General features: G+C 38.6%; 2 protein-coding genes across 2 annotated transcripts in view; one reads left to right on the plus strand and one right to left on the minus strand.

Moving 5' to 3' along the window:
• Positions 1-5,470, minus strand: part of dop1b (DOP1 leucine zipper like protein B) — a 29,034-nt gene extending 23,564 nt beyond the window's left edge. Inside the window, exons 1-2 of the mRNA XM_028591269.1 lie at positions 5,284-5,470; positions 3,057-3,122 (exon numbers count right to left, since the gene is read on the minus strand). The gene's annotated coding sequence lies outside the window, so the exon portion shown is untranslated. The remainder of the gene's footprint in view (positions 1-3,056; positions 3,123-5,283) is intronic.
• A 549-nt stretch (positions 5,471-6,019) lies between these two features.
• Positions 6,020-11,211, plus strand: slc5a3b (solute carrier family 5 member 3b). Its single transcript, XM_028591271.1, has 2 exons — positions 6,020-6,305; positions 8,057-11,211. Exon 2 carries the CDS (start codon positions 8,357-8,359, stop codon positions 10,487-10,489), a length of 2,133 nt encoding a protein of 710 aa, XP_028447072.1. The 5' UTR covers positions 6,020-6,305; positions 8,057-8,356; the 3' UTR covers positions 10,490-11,211.
• The last annotated feature ends 8,743 nt before the right edge of the window (positions 11,212-19,954 follow it).

Genomic DNA, 19,954 nt, shown 5'->3' on the forward strand with positions numbered 1-19,954 from the left:
TTATCTAAAACTGTTTTGACTGTAGTACGGTGATTGTTTTAGTTTCCAAGGCATTCATGGTATTACCTAAAATACACTTTAGTTTGGTGTTAAATCTCAAAAAATATTAGGATAGGCTTAATTAAGCTGTTTTGAGAGTGAAAAAGCCATGCAGAATGAAGCATCTAGTGCACAATACAAAGTGCATTGAAAGTTCAGCAAAATGCAGCACAAACAAAATATTTACCTTCTCAGTTAACTAACTACAAATGTCTACTGCAAAACATAATAGAAATGTGAGATTTTTCCATAAAGCACTATTTACTGTTTACATAGTAATATCTTTCTCCTTCGTAGGTTTAGTTTTTTGCCAACATTGTCCGCCAACTTTTTTCTCTTACCTTGCTTCTAAGGGACACTGTACTTTTCACTGTTAAAAAATGTTTTTCATTTGTCATACTTATTTATGATACTTTTTTTTTCTTCATTAAACCATTTCAATTCCACCTATATGAGTTTATGTTTTCAGTCTTGCTTGTCTGTCTGTTATTTAGGAAATTATCATAAAATCTAGTTTAAAGAGTCCAATAAAATTTAAGAAGGCTATGTCATGCACCAAGGAAGAACCTAGTAGGTTCTGGCATGGACAGCACCACCATGTGGCCATTTAAAAAGCACTTTATATTTTTCAAATATCTACTAAACTCTGTGGCAAATAAGCAAATTTGATCTGTATTCCTTGGATCATCTCAGAATTTTTTCACTACAAATTTCGTCCAATCTTCATTAGATTTGGTCGGTTGGTTCAATCAAACATCTGAACAAATAATTTGAATTTATTTTTGGAATTGCATTCTGTTTTTCTACAAGTGATTGCCAAATTATTGGAGGTATGGCCTATTTGCACAAAATGACATGCATGAGCTCTCTGATGGCATTCTATTTATTTGATTTACAGTAGTTGCACTACACTTGATCTGACTTTGTCACAAATGTCACTTCTTAAACAAGCTCATTGCTGGTTTGGAAAGAGTTACACACATTGTAGTCTTGCATTGCCAGACCTTACTCCTGAGTTCACACTTTGTGGTAACTTGCCCTGTGAAACCTGTTATGTTCAAGTTTGTGATGTCAGCTAACTCAAAAATAATCTGGCTAATGTGCTTTGTGACACAAAGGTCAATTTGCATATATAGCACATGAAGAGTGGCAGTAGCTCAGTCTGTAGGGAGTTGGATTGGGAAATGGAGGGTCACTGGTTCAAGTCCCCATACAGATCAAAGTATGGTGGTGGACTGGTAGATGGAGAGATGCCAGTTCACCTCCTAGACAGCTACAGCCCCCTCACTCTGACATCTCTTCATTAGTGTATATATAGGTACTGAGTGTGTGTGTAATTTAGGCCTTTGTGTAATGTTTATAATAATAACAGAGTGAAAACATTGCAATTTCCCTTGCGGGATTAATAAAGTATAAATTACTATTACACTGGTGTTTCATATCAGCCACAACCAAGGTGGACTAGAGGAAGGGGGGAACTTAAAGAGATATCTCAAAAACTAGATTTTATGTATTTCAATGCTAGAGCTTTTCCTGTGACATGTTCACAGGTCAACATTGACCTAGAACGGGTTGCTAAATAAGTTGCCTCCCTGACAAACTGCCAGAATTCTTAAGCACTGTGCAATTTAAACAACAAAAAAAGAGATCCTGATGTCCCAAATTTGCCTAGGTGGCACTAACGCAACATGATACATTTAAACAAAACATATCTCAGTGGTCATAAAACTAACTCACTTGGAATTTTGCACAATTCACCTTTGTACCAAACTCAGTTTGCACAATTCATCATTGTACCAAACTCAGTTTGCACAGATCCAGATGGATATTAAAAATGTCTAAAGAAATCTAGAAGATTGTGCAGCATTTGCAGTATAAGTATATACTCTAACCATGGTTCTGTGAGTTAGATGATTGCCAGAGCCAAATGTTTTTCACTGTCTCATATGTCTTTTACACATGCAGTGTTAGCACTAACAACAAAGTAAGGTGAGATAATTCACACAATACAGAAAGGTGCTTTCCTGTTCATACTCAAAGCCCTTGTCCTCCTGATGTTTGTCCATAAATAGCTTTGTGGGGATTCATACTGAGTACTTATTACCAATGAAAATCAAGCCCCCATCTCACTGAGAAAACAAGGTGATGGTAAACATGATCCTGTATTCTAGTTTCCACTTTCCTCCACTTCCTATCTTAACCCCTGGTCATTGAATGGGAGGGCATTTGTAAATAGCATCAACTACAATGTTGGAGTACTCTGACATGAGAGCAAGAGCACAGCAATCATTATCTTACACTTCTAGTTAAAAAAAATCTGTTCCTGAATAAGTTCTGTCAAATTAAAAATGTATTGATAATGCTGAATCTTGATAAAAGAACTACAGTAAGACAGGCTAACACTTGTCATTTTAGGAAGACGTTGAGGAAGTTCTTCAACCTTAATATATGAGAATAAGGTAATTATGTCCAAAACGTCCCCTCTCAGCACTGGCTTCTTCAGCACAAAAATAGAGAAATTGGTGGAGTCAACTACAGTCTGTATCAGGAGGAGAGGCAGCACTGTGTGGGTTCTATCTGGGTTGCCTGGTGGGCATTTTTAGGATGCTGCTCATGACGTGGATTTGCAAGGATGCTTATACTCCAAGGCCTGCTATGATGCATGCCAATTTCACCTGAAAGTGTAAGTTGAGAGCATGCAAATGAATTGTAAATGAGTTCTTTTTTTGGCAGTGTAATGTCACAAGTGAAAAACTTTTAAATGTAGCCTATATATATATATATATATATATATATATATATATATATATATATATATATATATATATATATATATATATATACTGGATTGAGGAGAAATGGAACATAATAATGAGACTTTTCCATAAATAAAACGAGGCTTTGGTTATGTTAAGTGGCCAGGTGGTTTTGTTAAATATCTGAGCAGAAATACCCACAGGGCTGACCATTGACCAAATTGACAGATTAGAGAAAAAAGACCGCTGAAAATAACTGACCGACACTGGAGCCAGTTCCTGGTGCAAAGAGAGAGCTGTGGCATTGCGGCCTTTTCCTCCATAAACCTGAATGGGAGGTTAATGAGGGAAAAAAGAAGGTGATATACAAGCTGTCAGTAACCACAAAAATAGCAAACCAATAACAGACAAAATAAACAGCTAATTAGTGGTCAGTCCAACTTTACATTTATGTTATGGACTGAGAAATCTGACCACTTTGTGGCGATGATACAAATCACTTTAAAAGGTTTTGAAATATAATACATGAGGTACATTTGATATCTCCACTTGGCCTACTTATAAATAACCTGCTGGGCAGTGAACTAAAACTAAACTATTTTGTCATGAATTCTCAGTGTAACACACAACAAAAAACATCATTTGAGACATGATGCTAATTAACACCACAGGTCTTATCGCTGGGATGAAGAGGCAAAACCTGGCCAAAGTAAACAGGCCTTTACAGGATCAATTACTCACTGCACAATGCATGTAAATTAGTTGCATGATATGAGCAATGATAATCTTAAAAGATTAAAGTGACGGCAGTTTGTAGAGCCAGACGCTTCAGTTGATCTTCCCTAACTGTAAAACCTTAATGCATGATGGGAAACCAGGATCTTTCCCCAGTCTAAGTACTCACTGACCCGGTTAATCAACAGTATTGTTTTACATAGGCCATACTCTTTATTTGAATAACCACTGTGTGGTCGATGAAAAAATGCTTTATTCCATATATTGCAGATACTAAAGTGCACGATTCTTAAATTGTTTTAATGGTTGTTAAAATGATTATGATTATTATTATTACAATGATATGATGTGCTAAAATGTGGGGATTTTCAAATAAAATACAGCTTAAAGTTAAACCCCAACAATTTACTGATGTTTGACAAATTACTTCTTCTTTACTTCTCTCTTTGTATCTACTGCTTCTAAGGCCTGCTGTTTTATGTATTATTGCATTATGACAGCTGTATTATGTGAGAATGTTTAACCAGAATTTCTGTATTCTGGGATGGGAATAAGTTCAAGGAATTTCTAGGTAAAATTACTTATTTTTTAATTAACATGAGAATTAAAGAATAAATGCTGTTGTGATTATCACAGAATATAATGTAAAGAATTCTACCATGGCCTATCACACAGAAGATAATTTAACATTTTTCATTTTTGTTTGCTACTGTCCTTTATATCATCATTTGCAACTAACATTGAGTCAAGAAGTTCGATTTCTAAATTCAGATTGAGTAAAAAAGCAAGATAAACTAAAATAGTTGGGCTTTTTTTATTATTTATGCATATATGTCCACTTTAATGTTCCATTAATACTTATGTAAATAGGCCTACTACTTGTTTATGTGTTTGTATTCATATGAGGCTGTGTTTAAGTACTCATTTAGTTCTACATATTATTGTTGGATATCTTCTGGAATAATATAGGATACTTAATTTTCCTTTTTTACATGATTGGCTATATTGTGTTTTAAAAATACTGGTGGATTGGGTAAGTGTAGAGAATGAACGAGTCAAATGTATTCTCTAGAATGTGTTAACGTTAGATAACAACACCACTGGATAGGCTACCATAACTATAGGCCTACTGTAGCCTAATGTGAGAAACGTTTGCTTTATAAGTGCATTTGATTTGAGGGCACAATGATCAATACTTAAAATATAATCAGATCAGCTTTTCAAAGCAAAACAATTACAGAGCCACACGGTAAAAAAAAAAAATGAATTAATTCATACATTTAATTAATTAAACAAATCACACTACCATTTTTCCTCGAGTGACCTGATGTCGCTAGACAAACACGCACACAGACGCGCAGGGTTTGCTGGGAAATGGAGTTTTTGTTGAAATGGAATTTTCCAAAATAGCTCTCTAGAAGAGTGAGTGGAAATTTACTGATTCCCTCCCCCGGTAGTATGCAAAGCATGTCTGCTTTGCAGGATGTTTTGTTGGAAGTCAACCATGTGACTGCTGAGGCTGTTGCCAGTTATATTTAGCCTATATTAGCCTATATAGACGGGGTTTTTCCTGCATAGAGGAATGCTTGGTGCCCCCCAATGAGGTCGTTTTAGCCAGCGCTAACGGAAAATTTCCTCCTATGGCCCTAAAATGACATCCATTTCCTCATTTACTAGCCTGATGCTTCTTCAATAGGTTCATCTCTGTTGTAAAACAAAAAGATTTGTGCTTGCTAGAAATAAGTATGCATACCTTACTGTCTCTTATGGGCTTTTCATTTGTATGCAGGATACAATTCCATCTCAGGGAAGCTTTAGAAAAAATAGAACTTTTGAAAAGAGGCAGCAGGAACGTTTCTGGATGGTTCCAGATTAGGCTACAACTCTAAAATCCGATTAAAAATTAGACTTCCGTAATCAGTCAGAGAACGGGTTTCTAGTAGTTTCTATGATTTGAGACATTACAACTGTATTATTTCAGGTTAATAAGCCAACTTCATATATAGGCTACTGTGGTTGCATGCTGGAGAAGATTATCTAAACTGTATTATGAGGTATTTTGGTAGGTTACAGGAGTGTAGTTTATACTGAAGCGTAGGCTATTGCATTTACCATAGACAAAAAACATACAACTATCTTTATAAGTCTACAAATGTCATCGTCATCGCCATTGTCAGTAAAGTAAACAGTGTTTTCATTGTTTAATTCCGATTAGTTTGATACAATTTATAGGTGTAGTTTATAAGTTATTTTATGGGAAAAGCACCTTAAACAAAGTGGTAAATTCTCTTCTCTCAATTAAAACAAACTTTGGAAGATGTTAGTTGGCCACTTGTTTTTTTTAAATAAACGCTTCCTTTTATATTATTTTTAGTTAATGTAAACACTTAGGTCAATACAAGAGTCCGGGATTATTAGTTTGAGAAATTTCCAGTTGGCGTTTAGCACCCAAAAGCCTCGCGGCTGTGTGTGTATGTGTGTGTATGTACACGTGGGTGGTGGGGCGTGGATTGAACAGGCTCATATAAAGAAGAGTGGCAGCAAACGTCTAGCGGGTATCACGTCTCCTGTGAAATGTAAAAGGTACGGAGTAGAAAACGGACTGCAAACGTCATAAGAACATAGCGTCTGTGAAGGAGCACTGTACGAGAACGCAGCTATCCTTTGGGAGGACCGGTCTTCAGGAAGGACTCACTTCATCATTCACATCTCCCCTCTGTGTCGTGGAGTGTCGTTTTAGCATCTTTAGCGTGTATGCTAACACTAGCCAACAAGGTACATCTTTAATGTGTATCTGTGTTTAAACAGTTAAGCCGGCGAGTGCTCGAGTGACTTTGACTTTTTAAATATGTGGTCATAGCATTAAGGCTGTGCGTTTGTGTTTTAGGGAATGACATTGAATGTACCATTTAAATTATGTGTCAAATGCTGTTGAGATCTGGCCGCTGGCTTCAGCCAGGAAGAAACCCTTTGTAACATTATGTCAGACTTTCCTGTATGCTATAATATATATCTAAAAATGAATCCCGCAGTGCATCTCAGATGGCTATTATTGAGGAATGCAAGGTCCTTGAAGATGCGCAGCTCTTGTAGTCGGAGTCACTTCTAGAAATTTCCACACTCCTGATAGGTGCGTCTGTGCACCACATGCATGGCTTGGACTGGTGTCACCTCTCCTTTGTTTTCACAAAGACTGTCAGCCACACTTGCCCATTAAGTAAAGCAGCAATTGTTCTGTACACCAAGTATCCATGATGCCACTGTTTTAACGTGGTGGCAGCTGGGATTTACTTGCAGCTTGGATATATGTTTAATTAATTCATGTATCAATTAGTATATTTGAAAGCAAAGGTGAAGCATTCAATTTCTCCTTTCAAGCTAAGTGGACTTGTGCAAGAGTACTATTAATCTGTAATTTCTTTCACTTGTTAAAAAATTATAAGTCATCAGCTCCTTTGTGGTTGAGCAATATACCTCCTGGCTTTATGCATGTCAAGGCTGGTTTGCATTGGCATCTTTCCTGGCTTTAGACTACCTGGCACAGTCTCATTAATTCAGCTTTTCTTATAGCAGCGCTCCAGTTTCCTCACTACTGGTGGAACTTAGTGGTTTGCTTTGCCTGAGTCAATAATCTGTTACAGAAAGGGAAAGAATATACGGATTGCACTTGTTGGTTTTTGTTTTACCCAGTTATATGAATCAGCTTGGCCTTAAATTAGTGTCCCTGTGACAGTGGCAGCACCATATTTTTTTATTTTGGCAGAAACCTGAGTGTGGCTGGTAGTGATTATGTTTGAATCCCAAATTATATAACTTTGCAAATACAATATTAATCTATTCATGACATTGCTGTATTTCAGAGCCAGAGTCTGCTGTGCATGGATTATTGTATGGCCACATTTAGAAAATGGGATTTTAAATGTCCTTTTGGGGTCCTGGTACGTCCATGTGGTCTTTCATTTATGGCTTTAAACCATAAAACGGCATACCACGATTTTGTAGTCTTTAGCATTTTCCAAAAATGCTTAAGATTACCTACATTGAGGCATGTCAAGAATTGCAAAATTTTGAAGATGATTTAAGTCAGGCCACTTATTAGGTAATGTAGGAATTGAATAGTCTTTGGCTACATGTTTTTGTTCCTTCTTGACTCTTCTTGATTTCTTGCATAATGTTATTGAACTTTACAGCTTAAGTTCTTTGTGTTAAAAAGATTAAGGAGGAAAGTCATAGGCAGGCTAAACCAAAGGACTGATGCTGGAAAAATACTGCAGTTGCAAAACTGAATAATCCGCATTCTTATTAAACCGCATGTGGTTTATAGAGTGCTATACCATATTTTACCATTTCTTTAATTAGTGATTTTTGATAATTTTACGTAATGGATTGTGATATGGTGGTTATTTTTAAACTTCACTTTTAAGTTCTATCCTGAGAGGCTGTAAATCTTAAGCATTTGTGTGTTTTTTCCTTCTTAAATTAAGACCCCTAATGAGGTGTTTTTCGTTGTCTTTGCTGTCTTGCAGGAATGCTAACTCTAGGCTTATCTAGACCAGAGGCCTACAACATCCTCCTATAAAACTAGAACGACCTCAGTGCCAGTTGATAACCCCCTCCGAAGCACACCTAGTGAATTTGACCTGACGGTGGATACTGCAGATTCCATACAGACAGCAAACCAAAGCAAAGCATTTCCATTGCCCCTTTTTGAACAATTAAGTCTTTAAGTTTGACTTTTGTATTCCTTTCTTCTTTTTTTTTTTTTTTGTAAGGATTTGTATTGCTCTGAGCCAAGAGCTTAAAAAAAAAAAAAAAATCTGTAAAAAATGGGTCCTGGAATGGAAACGGTGGACATAGCTGTGGTAGGACTGTATTTTGTCCTGGTGCTAGCCATTGGGTTTTTTGCCATGTGGAAAGCCAATCGCAGCACTGTGAGTGGCTACTTCCTGGCTGGACGCTCCATGACGTGGATAGTGGTAGGTGCCTCACTCTTTGTCAGCAACATTGGCAGTGAACATTTCATTGGCCTTGCTGGGTCAGGAGCAGCAAGTGGCTTTGCTGTTGGAGCATGGGAATTTAATGCCCTTCTACTTCTTCAGCTGCTTGGCTGGGTTTTTATCCCTGTGTATATACACTCGGGAGTCTACACCATGCCGGAGTACCTGTCAAAACGCTACGGTGGCACCAGGCTAAAGGTTTATTTTGCCCTCTTGTCTGTGTTACTTTACATATTTACCAAGCTCTCTGTGGACTTATATGCTGGAGCTCTCTTCATTCAGGAGTCCCTGGGGTGGAACCTTTATGTGTCGATCGTCTTGCTCATCAGTATGACTGCACTGCTCACGGTCACTGGTGGATTGACGGCAGTACTCTACACGGATGCACTTCAGGCAGTGTTGATGATTGGTGGAGCCCTAACCTTAACCATCCTCAGCCTAATCAAAGTTGGCGGGCTAGAGGGTGTTAGAACTAAGTACATGCTGGCAGTTCCCAATGTTACTGCTATAATGGCCACTGGAAACTTCACCTATTCTCCTTCCTGCCGCATTGAGCCCAAACCAAACTCGCTACGCATCCTTCGAGGTCCCATGGATGAAGACATCCCATGGCCAGGCTTCATTCTTGGCCAGACCCCTGCATCTATTTGGTACTGGTGTGCAGACCAAGTCATTGTTCAGAGAGTACTAGCAGCAAAGAACATTGTTCATGCCAAGGGCTCTACGCTAATGGCTGGATTCCTCAAGATTCTGCCCATGTTTCTAATAGTCATTCCAGGAATGATCTCCCGCATCTTGTTTGCGGACGAGATTGCCTGCATTGGGCCAGAGCACTGCATGGCTGTGTGTGGTTCTCAGGCTGGCTGCTCAAACCTCGCCTACCCACGCCTGGTCATGGCAGTGATGCCTGTTGGACTAAGGGGTCTGATGATGGCAGTCATGATCGCTGCCCTGATGAGTGATCTAGACTCTATCTTCAACAGTGCAAGCACCATCTTCACACTGGACATCTACAAAACGGTTCGAAAGAACGCGTCTCAGCGTGAGCTGATGACTGTGGGCCGCCTGTTTGTTGTTGCCATGGTGGCAATCAGCATTGCCTGGGTCCCTGTAATTATCAATATGCAAGGTGGACAGACGTACCTCTATATCCAGGAAGTTGCTGGCTACCTCACTCCACCAATCGCTGCCCTCTTCCTGTTAGGTGTGTTCTGGAAACGGTGTAATGAGACGGGTGCATTTTGCGGAGGCATGACAGGTTTCACACTCGGTGCCCTACGACTGATCCTAGCTTTCATCTACCGCCAGCCTCGCTGTGATCAGCCAGATGATAGGCCTGCCTTCATTTTTAATGTTCACTACATGTATTTTGCCGCTGGGCTGTTCTGGATTTCAGGGGCGGTGGCGGTGGTGGTCAGCCTCTGCACCTCTCCACCAGATGAGGAACGGGTTCGCACCACCACATTCTGGGGGCTCCGCAACATTAAAATGGTTCCCACAAAGGACCGAAAGGAGACCTACAGGCTGAATGAAAAGAGCCAATGTAGTGGAGATGGGAGACTTCATAAAGAGATGCCCCCAGATATCAGAAAGGAGATGTGTTTGGATGGGGCGGATGTCAAACTCCTGGTCCCATCCACTGACCATGACCCAGCAACCCCTAGTACAGAAACATCCCCTGCCACCACCCCTGCAGAGCAGTTTGGTAATGGAAGGCTAGAGCTGACCAGAGAAGAAAGCAGCAATGTTTGTCACGAGACTGGCAGGTGTATGCGTGTACTGGAATGTTTTTGTGGATGTAAGGACGGAGCACAGAGCGATCAGCAAAAAGTACAGCAGGAGGATGCAACGGTTATTGCAGAGATGCTGTACGAGTCACCTAGAGATAAAGTTATTCTGAACGTGTGTCTGGTGTTCGTCTGCTGTTTGGGCATCTTTATGTTTGTTTATTTCTCACTGTAATTGAACTCTGCACTGAACTAACTGACTGGTGTGGGGGCTTTTATTAAGGTGGGGGGGATCGGGGGCTGTTAAACGAACAGCTGCATTTTCAAAGATTTGAGAAGCTGTCTGTAATATTTACAGTTGTCATGTGTAGCTCTTTAACAGGGTTTTAAGCTTATTCTAATCATTTATTTAAATGATTAAATTTTCTCTACAAACAAATGTATTCCTTAAGACTATGAAGCTTATTTTTTTATTTTGTACAGCGCTTGTTAATCCTGCATTCAGAATATGTACAGAGTTTTTTTTTTTTTTAGAATGGTTGTACTCTTAGTGAATTTGTATTTGCCTTATTTGACATATGCACTTGTTGGTCTTGTTTTGTTTTTTTGTGAAAAATAAATGTATCCTGTGATTTATGCTTTTATTTATTTTTTAATTTTTTTTCTCACCCCATTCTTGCTAGTGACTGTAGGCTTAGTTGCTGGCGTAGCATTCGTAGCTGTAGTCAAACAAACTTTAGGTTATAGGCCATGACAGTTTTTTGAACAAGTTTCTGCCACTGAAACAGTATTATTACTGCATTGTATCAGTAGAACTTTGAGTATGTGATTACTATTTAATTTTTATTGTGCCCTGAACTTTCATTTCAAGGTTATTAGTAAATCACCTAATAAATATCATTTTGTTTTCCTGGGGACAATAGGTAGAAATGATATGTAACTCTCTTTTTTTTTTTTTTTTTTTTTTTTTTTTTTTTTTTTTTAAGGGGACCATTATGAAGTTTTTAAAACAAGTTAATATTAAGTTCTAAAAACATTAGTTCTCTGTTGCTGTTACATGGTACTATTATGTTTATGGTGATTATCATAATCACGGGTTTGATTTAGGCAACTGGAGGTAGGTCAAGCTTATGTGTGTTTTGCAGCACAGGAAATGAAACAAAGCACAATATTAGAAATTGTGTATATGTATATATATATATATATATATATATATATATATATATATATATATATATATATATATATATATATATATATATATATATATATATATATATACACACACACACACACACTTGTTATGCACTACTGTTGGATTATAATAATCACAAATATCAATGCTCATGATTTTATTAAATTTATATTTAATACATATCTAATTTTATAGTTACATCATTGAAAAGTGTGTTGAGTCTGTATTCTGTAACCTACAATATAATTCAGGGCTCATTGGATCATTCACAATATACATTTCTTCTGTAGCAGGCTATCTGTTAGATATCTACTGTGTGTAAATGTACCTTTAGTGCACTGCAGTGCATTTGATCTCGTTTCAAGTGCATCTTTTATAAACCTCTTACCAAAGGTGTCTTCATAACAAAACAAAAAAAACGTCCTGAAAATGTTGTGCAGTGAATACCATATTTGTTTGAAGCCATGTGATAAATCAACTTTGTCGTGTATATCCTGTCTAGTTTTAGTTTATACATTCCCATTTTAAAGTCAGTGTCCACCTCCCCTGCTGAAAAATAAATATATCTGCGTTTACATGTATTTTGGAATCTGTCTAAAATGTCGGTGTAATAATGTGACAAGCCAATCCTTATTAATAACATGAGGATTAATGTGTGATGGTTTCTGTATGGAAAAGAGCTTTAAATATACAGTGCGTTATTTTTTATGGATTCTTAGAGACTGAAAATAAAATTTCTGTGGAGACAAAGACAAATGTGTACTCATTCTTTATGTTGTGACAGTAAAAAAGAGGAACAGTTGGAAAAAATACTTTACTAATACTTTTTATGTAACAGTGGTTCAACATGAACATTTGAAATAAATTACCCTTTTAATGTGCTTTTTAGTTATAAGAATTCATACTGGGCTTGGGTGGTAACAAACCTACCCTCCCATTTAGTGTTTCCCATATATTTCGGGGCTTTCTGTCTGACATTGACCAGGGTAACATAAACCCCAGCACGGCCTTACTAATCTGCTCAGAGCAAAAAGAGCATTGGGTGATTCCAGGCTTCTTTACAAAAGATTCAGCCAATCAAAAAGCCAGGATCAGTGGCTTATAAATCTCAACTTCTTACCAGTTTAGCTCCATACATTCCTCTATCCTCAGACGACCAAATCTTACACCTCTCAAACTTTCTAATTAAATAAGAGTGGATTAAACAACCTGTGAACATGTAGGCGTACTTTAAAATGTAATGCTTGTTAGGAAGCCCAGAGGCCAAAATGCAGAACTAAGCAATATCTTAATGATTCATACGGTTAGGTAATGTGTTGACGAATACAGTGTGTTTTTAACAGTGACACAACTTACACTGTTGTGGCATTTAGAGACCATGAACTGTCCTATCACTGATGTCCTATGACTACCCATTGCAACAAGTCAAGATGTAGCACGCACACTTCAAAGCGGTGGGTGGGTAGGAGTCAGGAACAAATTGAGAATATGACCTACTTTTCCTGACAGCAGGTGCTTTGCAAGGCAGGTGAATAAATAACTATTTATTTGTTCAATGGAAGATTTTCTTTTAGTATCACCTAAAACCTTACCTTCAGCAGGAAGAGCACATTCTCTTATAATAGTGTAATACTGACCTGTGCAGGAAGATGTGATTATTGTTTGTGCATCATTCACTCAATCATGAATGGCTATGTTTCAACATGTGTAAGGATGACCTCAATTCACCTCAGCTAAAAGAAAGCTACACTCCTTTACACCTTTCAGGCATGATCCATGGAAAATTATTGAAGATTAAATGTCTCACTATGTTGTTTCTGAGCTGATCAGAAAATGCCTTCTTAGTCCCTTGAATGTTATTGCGAATATTGCATTAGTGCTTTTATTTTCTGAGGTTGAAAGCACACGTACGTGTTTAAATGTAAAGCTAACTATCACTAAATGTAAACTACAGATTGAGGATGTTGTTTGTGTTTAAGGTATTTGGTCATAAACCAAATTATTGGACAAATAATACATTTGACTTAATGATAGGGCTGGAGGCAAAGTCAGGGTATCATCAAAGTGAGAACAATGATTCTGAGGGGAACATGAATGTCAACATTTCATGGCAATCAATCTGATAGTTGTTGAAATATTTCACTCAAAACCACAAATGTGAAGCTGCTGCTGGTGCTGGGAAAGTCAACGTATCACAAAAGTTAATATGATACATCCTCTGGGGAACGTATACGTCAGATAACAGCTCGTGCCTATCCATCAAGGAGATGTTGAAATATTTCACACATAAGTGAAAACTTTGACCTGGTGTTGCTAAAGGAAGTCAGGTAAGCACCTAAGTCACTAGTGTTCATGTTCTGGGCACCATGGATATCTGCACCAAATTTCACATCAATCAAAATAGTTGTTGAGAAATTTAAGTAAAAGGCAAAGGTGTCAAACTACATTTAAATGTCCTGAATACTTCTTCCACCACTGTTTATTTAAGTAGTGGAGGTGGATAGATCTCATGTAATAGCACTCATCTAATTGATAGTCTGCCTGTGCACAATAACATGTCCTTGTGTTTCCTCTCTGATAGTATTAAAGCTGCAGGCCAGGACCTCAGCTCTCTTCTGTTGGTGTTATTTTACATCGCCGCTGTAAGATACAACACACACCTCGAGTTTGACAGCGCTGTACTTCAAACTAGTTTGAATTTTCTTTTTCACTTGTCATTCCATTTCTCTTACATGCTTTGCATACTCCTCCACTAGCCCCCATCCAACTCACACCCTCCCTCTTTACTAGAGGGAAGTAATAATATTGTCCTTGTGGAAAAGTACTGGCATCCAGGCCATGCTTTGTTCATTGTCTATTTTGGAGAGTGAAAACACGAACAATAGCCTGAAACAACTGCTCCAAATAGCCTCACGGCGTTGGAATGATGATATTATTAGATGGGATTAATTAGGCTGTATCCTTTACAATCTGTCAATAGCTATGTGTAACATGCATACGTAAAGTTACACACCTTAGAATATACAACTGTCTGTAGCATAACAACATATCAGTGTCAGATGAACTCTATAGATAAAATGGCATTTGTTTTCCTAAAGGCATACTGAGCAGGACTTTCCCCATTAAAACACCTTAACCCTTAACATAACCTGCTTAGTCTTTATTTGCATCCTATTGGTAATCTGTGTCAGTGATCGCAGTGACTCAGCCTTCTCCCTATGTTATGTCTTCTTATTATTGCTGTTTGGGATCTTTAAGGGTGGTAATCTTTTCGCAGGGGATGTATTAAAAATGTAATTCATGCCCTGAACTGATCCTCTAAAGACAGTGCTTTACTGACATCCTGTGTACTTCTTCCAACAAGTTATAGTAATCAAATGTCTTAGGATAAAGATGGTCGGAGTTAAATTCTATCAATCCTGGCAGGATTTAGGACTGCCTGAGAGGTTCAACTCAGGACATTAAAATTGTTTACAGTAGGTTTGGTTGCCTGAGTCTACACACATGCCTGTGCAGGCCCACTTTGTGTACACTCATCCAGTATGGCCTCATAGCATTCTCCATGTCTTCCTGCCTTTGAGTCTGTTGGTGTAGTTGCTCCTCAGAATTAAGATGGAGCACCTGCCAGAGACGTGGTACCGAGGTGTCTCGCCCCATAGTCCGGCAGCCCAGAGCCTTTTGATCAAACAAAAAGAGTACCAACATTTGAGCACAGGGACATCCAGGGGATGACCTCTCATATGCAGATAAGGATGTCTGCCAGAACCCCACTGCTGCATTTGGCCCCTGGGGGCCTCAAAGAGAGCTGACAAAATGTGTTCGATTAAACATTCAAAAGTACCATCTCAAACCAATCTGATACGAACAGGCAGGTCACACAGAGGATTGAATGGCCAGACAAATTATCTGCTGCGAAGGGCCCGGCAGACACAAAAAAAGGGCCCCTCAGATATGGCCTGGATCAAACGAAGCAGGTACCACATGAAACCACCTTGTAATGAAAAAGCACAAAAAAAAACGCCCCATGATTTGACGACTGAGAGGGAGAAGCTTAGATCTCCCAGCTGCAATAGTTCCACTGAAACTCATAAGCCTCCTCCAGTCCCAGGACGTATGGACGATTTGGGTTTGTGTTTTTAGGGGCGGGGCTAGGGCTGTGCCCTTGCCTCCAGCAGGATGTGTTCCATCTCTGTAGATCTGTTTGACAACTACAGCCTTGGGGTGTTTGACTAGAAGGGAGCGGCTTGAACTCCACTGAAAAGTGGATGGGTTGTATGCAGACAAACCTTGTCCGCCTTCTGTGCCAATCTGCTCAGATATAGTTGGTACAGGTCTAACTGTTGACCACCAAATGATTTTTCCACAGGTTTTAACAATCTTCCCCAATTTGTTCCTATGGGTAATTTTTGAATGTCCATATCAGCATACAATACAGTAGGAAAGAATACTCTCGATAAAGGACTTGTAAAAAAGAGTCGTTACGTTTCCTAAGAAAATACAAACGTTGTTGGCCCTTTTTAAAAACGGCATCAGCACACTGATCCCAGGATAATTTATGATCAATAATAAGACTGAGGTATTTGCACTCCGTCACCATCTCTATCTCTTCTCCTCTTATCAGAGTCGGAGTGGGTGAGGGAGCCCCATGTCTAAAATCAAAGACCAATTCTTTGGTCTTGGACGTATTCAACTGCAACACCAGTCAGCAAATTCCTGCAACACTGGACCATGTTCACTTTCATCTCGCTCCAATAAACTGATCACAGCAGTATCATCTGCAAATGTAATTATATGACATCCAGGGTAACTACTGCGATGCTAGTTGCCACTGTGCAGCGCCACAGGAATACACTTGCAATGCGATGGTTTACAGACTTTGGCCTTCTACCTGTTGCCTGGTTCCCCAGTAGGATCTGAAGACCTTTTTTTTCCCCCTAGGAAACTTCATCCACCCCCATCCAAAGAAATAAAATGTAACCCTAACCCTATTCTCTTTTGAAGGTGGTGGTTGTACAATGGACTGGGGAGTAACCCCCCCCCCCCATTAAAATAATAAATATACAGATAACACAGAGGTAGCTGCATTTAAAACTATATTACTAAGGTATCAGTTATATCAATGCTTGCATGTTATGTCTGGGTAGCCTATTTGTATAATTTCTTAATTTGAACTGTTTTCTTAATGTTTGTGCTTTCACTTTTGTATTTGTGTCAGGCCTACGTGTTACAGTGGTGATGCACTCTTCTGTGATCCAGCAGCTGCATCCAGGGGAGTGCACATTGCATCTTGTCAAGATGGGGAGGATGTGACAACTTTGCCTTGTCAGAATGCCTTGAACCCCATATGTCTGTGACAACAGAGAGGCAATACCATTCATGTAGGCTAATAGCTGGCTCACAAGGGATAAGTGGCAGTTAGGCAGTACAGGGGTGGACAATTGGATGCCAGGCCTGTTGACTTATCTCATAGAACAATGCAAATGTCCCATCCTTCCCTCCAGTATAATCCACTCAGTATTAGAGATGCACCGATTACAACTTTCTAAGCTGATTCCAATTTTCTTTGAGTTAGGCCAGCCGATACCAATTTTAGCCGATTCCGATTTCATTTTTTCTAACCACTCTACAGCACACACAAATATTTCTTTTCTATCTTTTCTTTAATAGAACCTTTTGCACAGAACATAGAACATGTTTTGAACAGATAATGGATTACTATAAAATAGAACTATATAAAGTACCCCTGGTGTGGGAAATTCACACACATCTAAAGTGCAATGTTAGAACCATTTCCTTATTTTCACATCCAATATCCAACTAAAAAATTTAGATTTTGGTTTTTGGTGTTGTCCCTCCACACCCTACTTTTTCCTTGCAGGTGTTGCTTATTGCAAACTTGTTATCTTCTGCACACACCTTGAAGAATTTCCAAACAGCTGACATGTTGCAGGTTAATTCAAAAAGTTGAGAGAAAGGAAAAAGAGACTGTGCTCTTGCGTCCGTGTGTGTGTGCGTCCTTGAGAACTGTAACTCCTATAACTTATGTTGTCAGTTAATTGTAGCATTGACCGGCATGAAATCGGCATATGTCAGACTGACCTGTGGTCGCCGGTCATGGCCGAGCACGTGAAAACCAGCCAATTAATATGTAACCCTACTTAGCTTTTTTGTTTGATTTCCCACCACAATGAACTCATTTTTTTGCTCTTCTTTTGTTATTCACTGTAACTACATTAAAAGTAGTAATGTCCTAATTACTTTGCCAGTAATGCATTCCAGTCATTCCCTATGCAAAGCCCTGACTAAACTATGATGGCATGCCTGGTATTCTGGCCTTAATCCATGGAATTGGGCTTCAATGGCAAATGGAAACCCCATACATTTCCCTCCCTTGTTAATAACAGCGAAAAGAATAGTGTCTAGTGCTGTGACATTATAAATGAGAATCAATGAAGCATACACCGCTGAGGCCTTTTCTCGTCTGGGCCAAACTGGCTGATGTCAACAACATTCTTCAGAGTCAGAATATGATTTAAGTAACACTTACAAGGAAACACACAATAACCTTAACAAACATGTACAATATAACTGTTTAACAATAAGAAGGCCTTATGGTTTCTTGACTAGAGACATATTAAGTGTGAACTTCTGATAAAGATCTTCAAAAAAAAAGTGACTTATTGATGTGATGCAGAAAAAACAGTAGCTTACATTATTATTAAGTGATGAAGCAAACTTTATCAACAGATTTAATTCTTGCAAGTCATAATGCATGAGGAAAACTGATCCTGATCTGACATTTCCCACATGGTCACTTAATAACATGGGACTATGAACTCATTGCCACAGCTTTAGAAAAATAAAAAGCAAGTAATATTTCCATTCTTCCTATTGTCTTGGGTAACTCCTCCAGGACCTGAATTCTCCTTCTACAATGTTTTGCATTTTCTTGGATGACGCAATGTCATGTTGTTATGTACCATAGAAACATGGTATTTTCCCAGTATTGAAAGTAGCCTAATGTATGTACAATAATGCTAAACTGCACCTGTATTATGTCATTGTTTTTAACACTTCAGCTATGCAAAATGTACAAATTGTACAGGCTTACCAGACACCCCAGACTGTACTGAAACAAATGAATGTGATGAAACAGGACAAGTCTCATTCTAACTTTCAACCAATGATCATTTTTATTTTCACTCGTTTATATAAGCATGTATCCTGACTCCTGTGACTCACTGGTTGTGTTTACGCTTTATGAATGACATAACCCAAATGACCACGAGCACACACATACACACACTTAACATATGAGGTAACAAAAACACACTACGTATGAGCATGTTCCTGCCTATGTGTGCGTAAATAAGTATGCACAGTATATCTGGTCAATATGTGTGAATCTGCATTTCAGAGTTTATGTAACATTCAAGCCTATCAGGGGGTTTATGATTCACTGGCTCCAGTGGCACTGCCCTCTCTTTGCCTTGGGGGGTTTCCGTTGCTGTTCTGGTCTGTCTCTGACCACTGATGTTTAATTCAGCCAGGCTTGTGATGATGAATGATGTCAGGTGCCCTTAGGTTAGTTACGTCATAGTTTTGCTGTCCTTAACTTGTTTACAACCAGGAAGAGCTGTACATGTTCGGTGTACTTTATCAAGTATCTGCATATACTTACAATGCTGGTATTATACATTCTACATCCTTATATTTATTAAATTGTGTCTGTAGTTTCTAGTTAATTTGACAGAAAACTAGAAATATACAAATGACATTATCTGCAAACATAATTATGAAGTTTTAAGCACTGGACAGCCAGTTGGAACAGTGTAATCTAAACAGAATAATGTGTATCATAATTATATAAACTAAATATATGTATTTTTCTAAATTCTTGTATGTTGATGGTAAAATTAATCCAGCTTTGAAGTATTGTCCGGTAAGATAATAAGGTACCCTTTATAAAGAGTTTATAAGTTGTAATTTACTATTTTATTGATAGTTAACTAATGCTTTTATCAGTTATGTAGCCTTATGAGACAGTCCTGATCTCGCGAGCTCCAGTTTTCCACTCGCAGATCAGTCTGGCATCTTGAGATAGAGAAAATTTGGAGCCGTTACGACCGACCAATCAGTGTTGGTTTTGAGGCGGGTTTAGGTGTGACGCAACGAGAAGCGTTTGTTAGTCTAAACAACATGGCAGCTTCCGTGGATGAGATGAGCGTAGCTATCGCGCAAGTTTTATCCAAATTAGAAAGTATTCCTTCATTGAAAGAAGAGCAAAAAACGGCACTGGAGGCTTTTCTCGGAGGAAAAGATGTTTTTGCTCTTCTCCCGACTGGTTTCGGCAAGAGTTTGATCAGATTGGTTGATTTGGCCCGTCTATCGACAGATGATAGACAGATGATTTATCCAATCAGCTAACCAGTATCTTCGCCCCTTCCCAAAAGTTCTCCAACGGAAAGTTCCCAGATGGATATGCCAAGCAAACGCAAAGCAATC

The sequence above is a fragment of the Perca flavescens genome, chromosome 11 (assembly GCF_004354835.1).
Source record: "Perca flavescens isolate YP-PL-M2 chromosome 11, PFLA_1.0, whole genome shotgun sequence".
Classification (NCBI taxonomy): Eukaryota; Metazoa; Chordata; class Actinopteri; order Perciformes; family Percidae; genus Perca; species Perca flavescens.

Bases quoted from the DNA above. Each gene is read 5' to 3' on its own strand.
- slc5a3b (XM_028591271.1), top strand. From the start codon at position 8,357: ATGGGTCCTGGAATGGAAACGGTGGACATAGCTGTGGTAGGACTGTAT.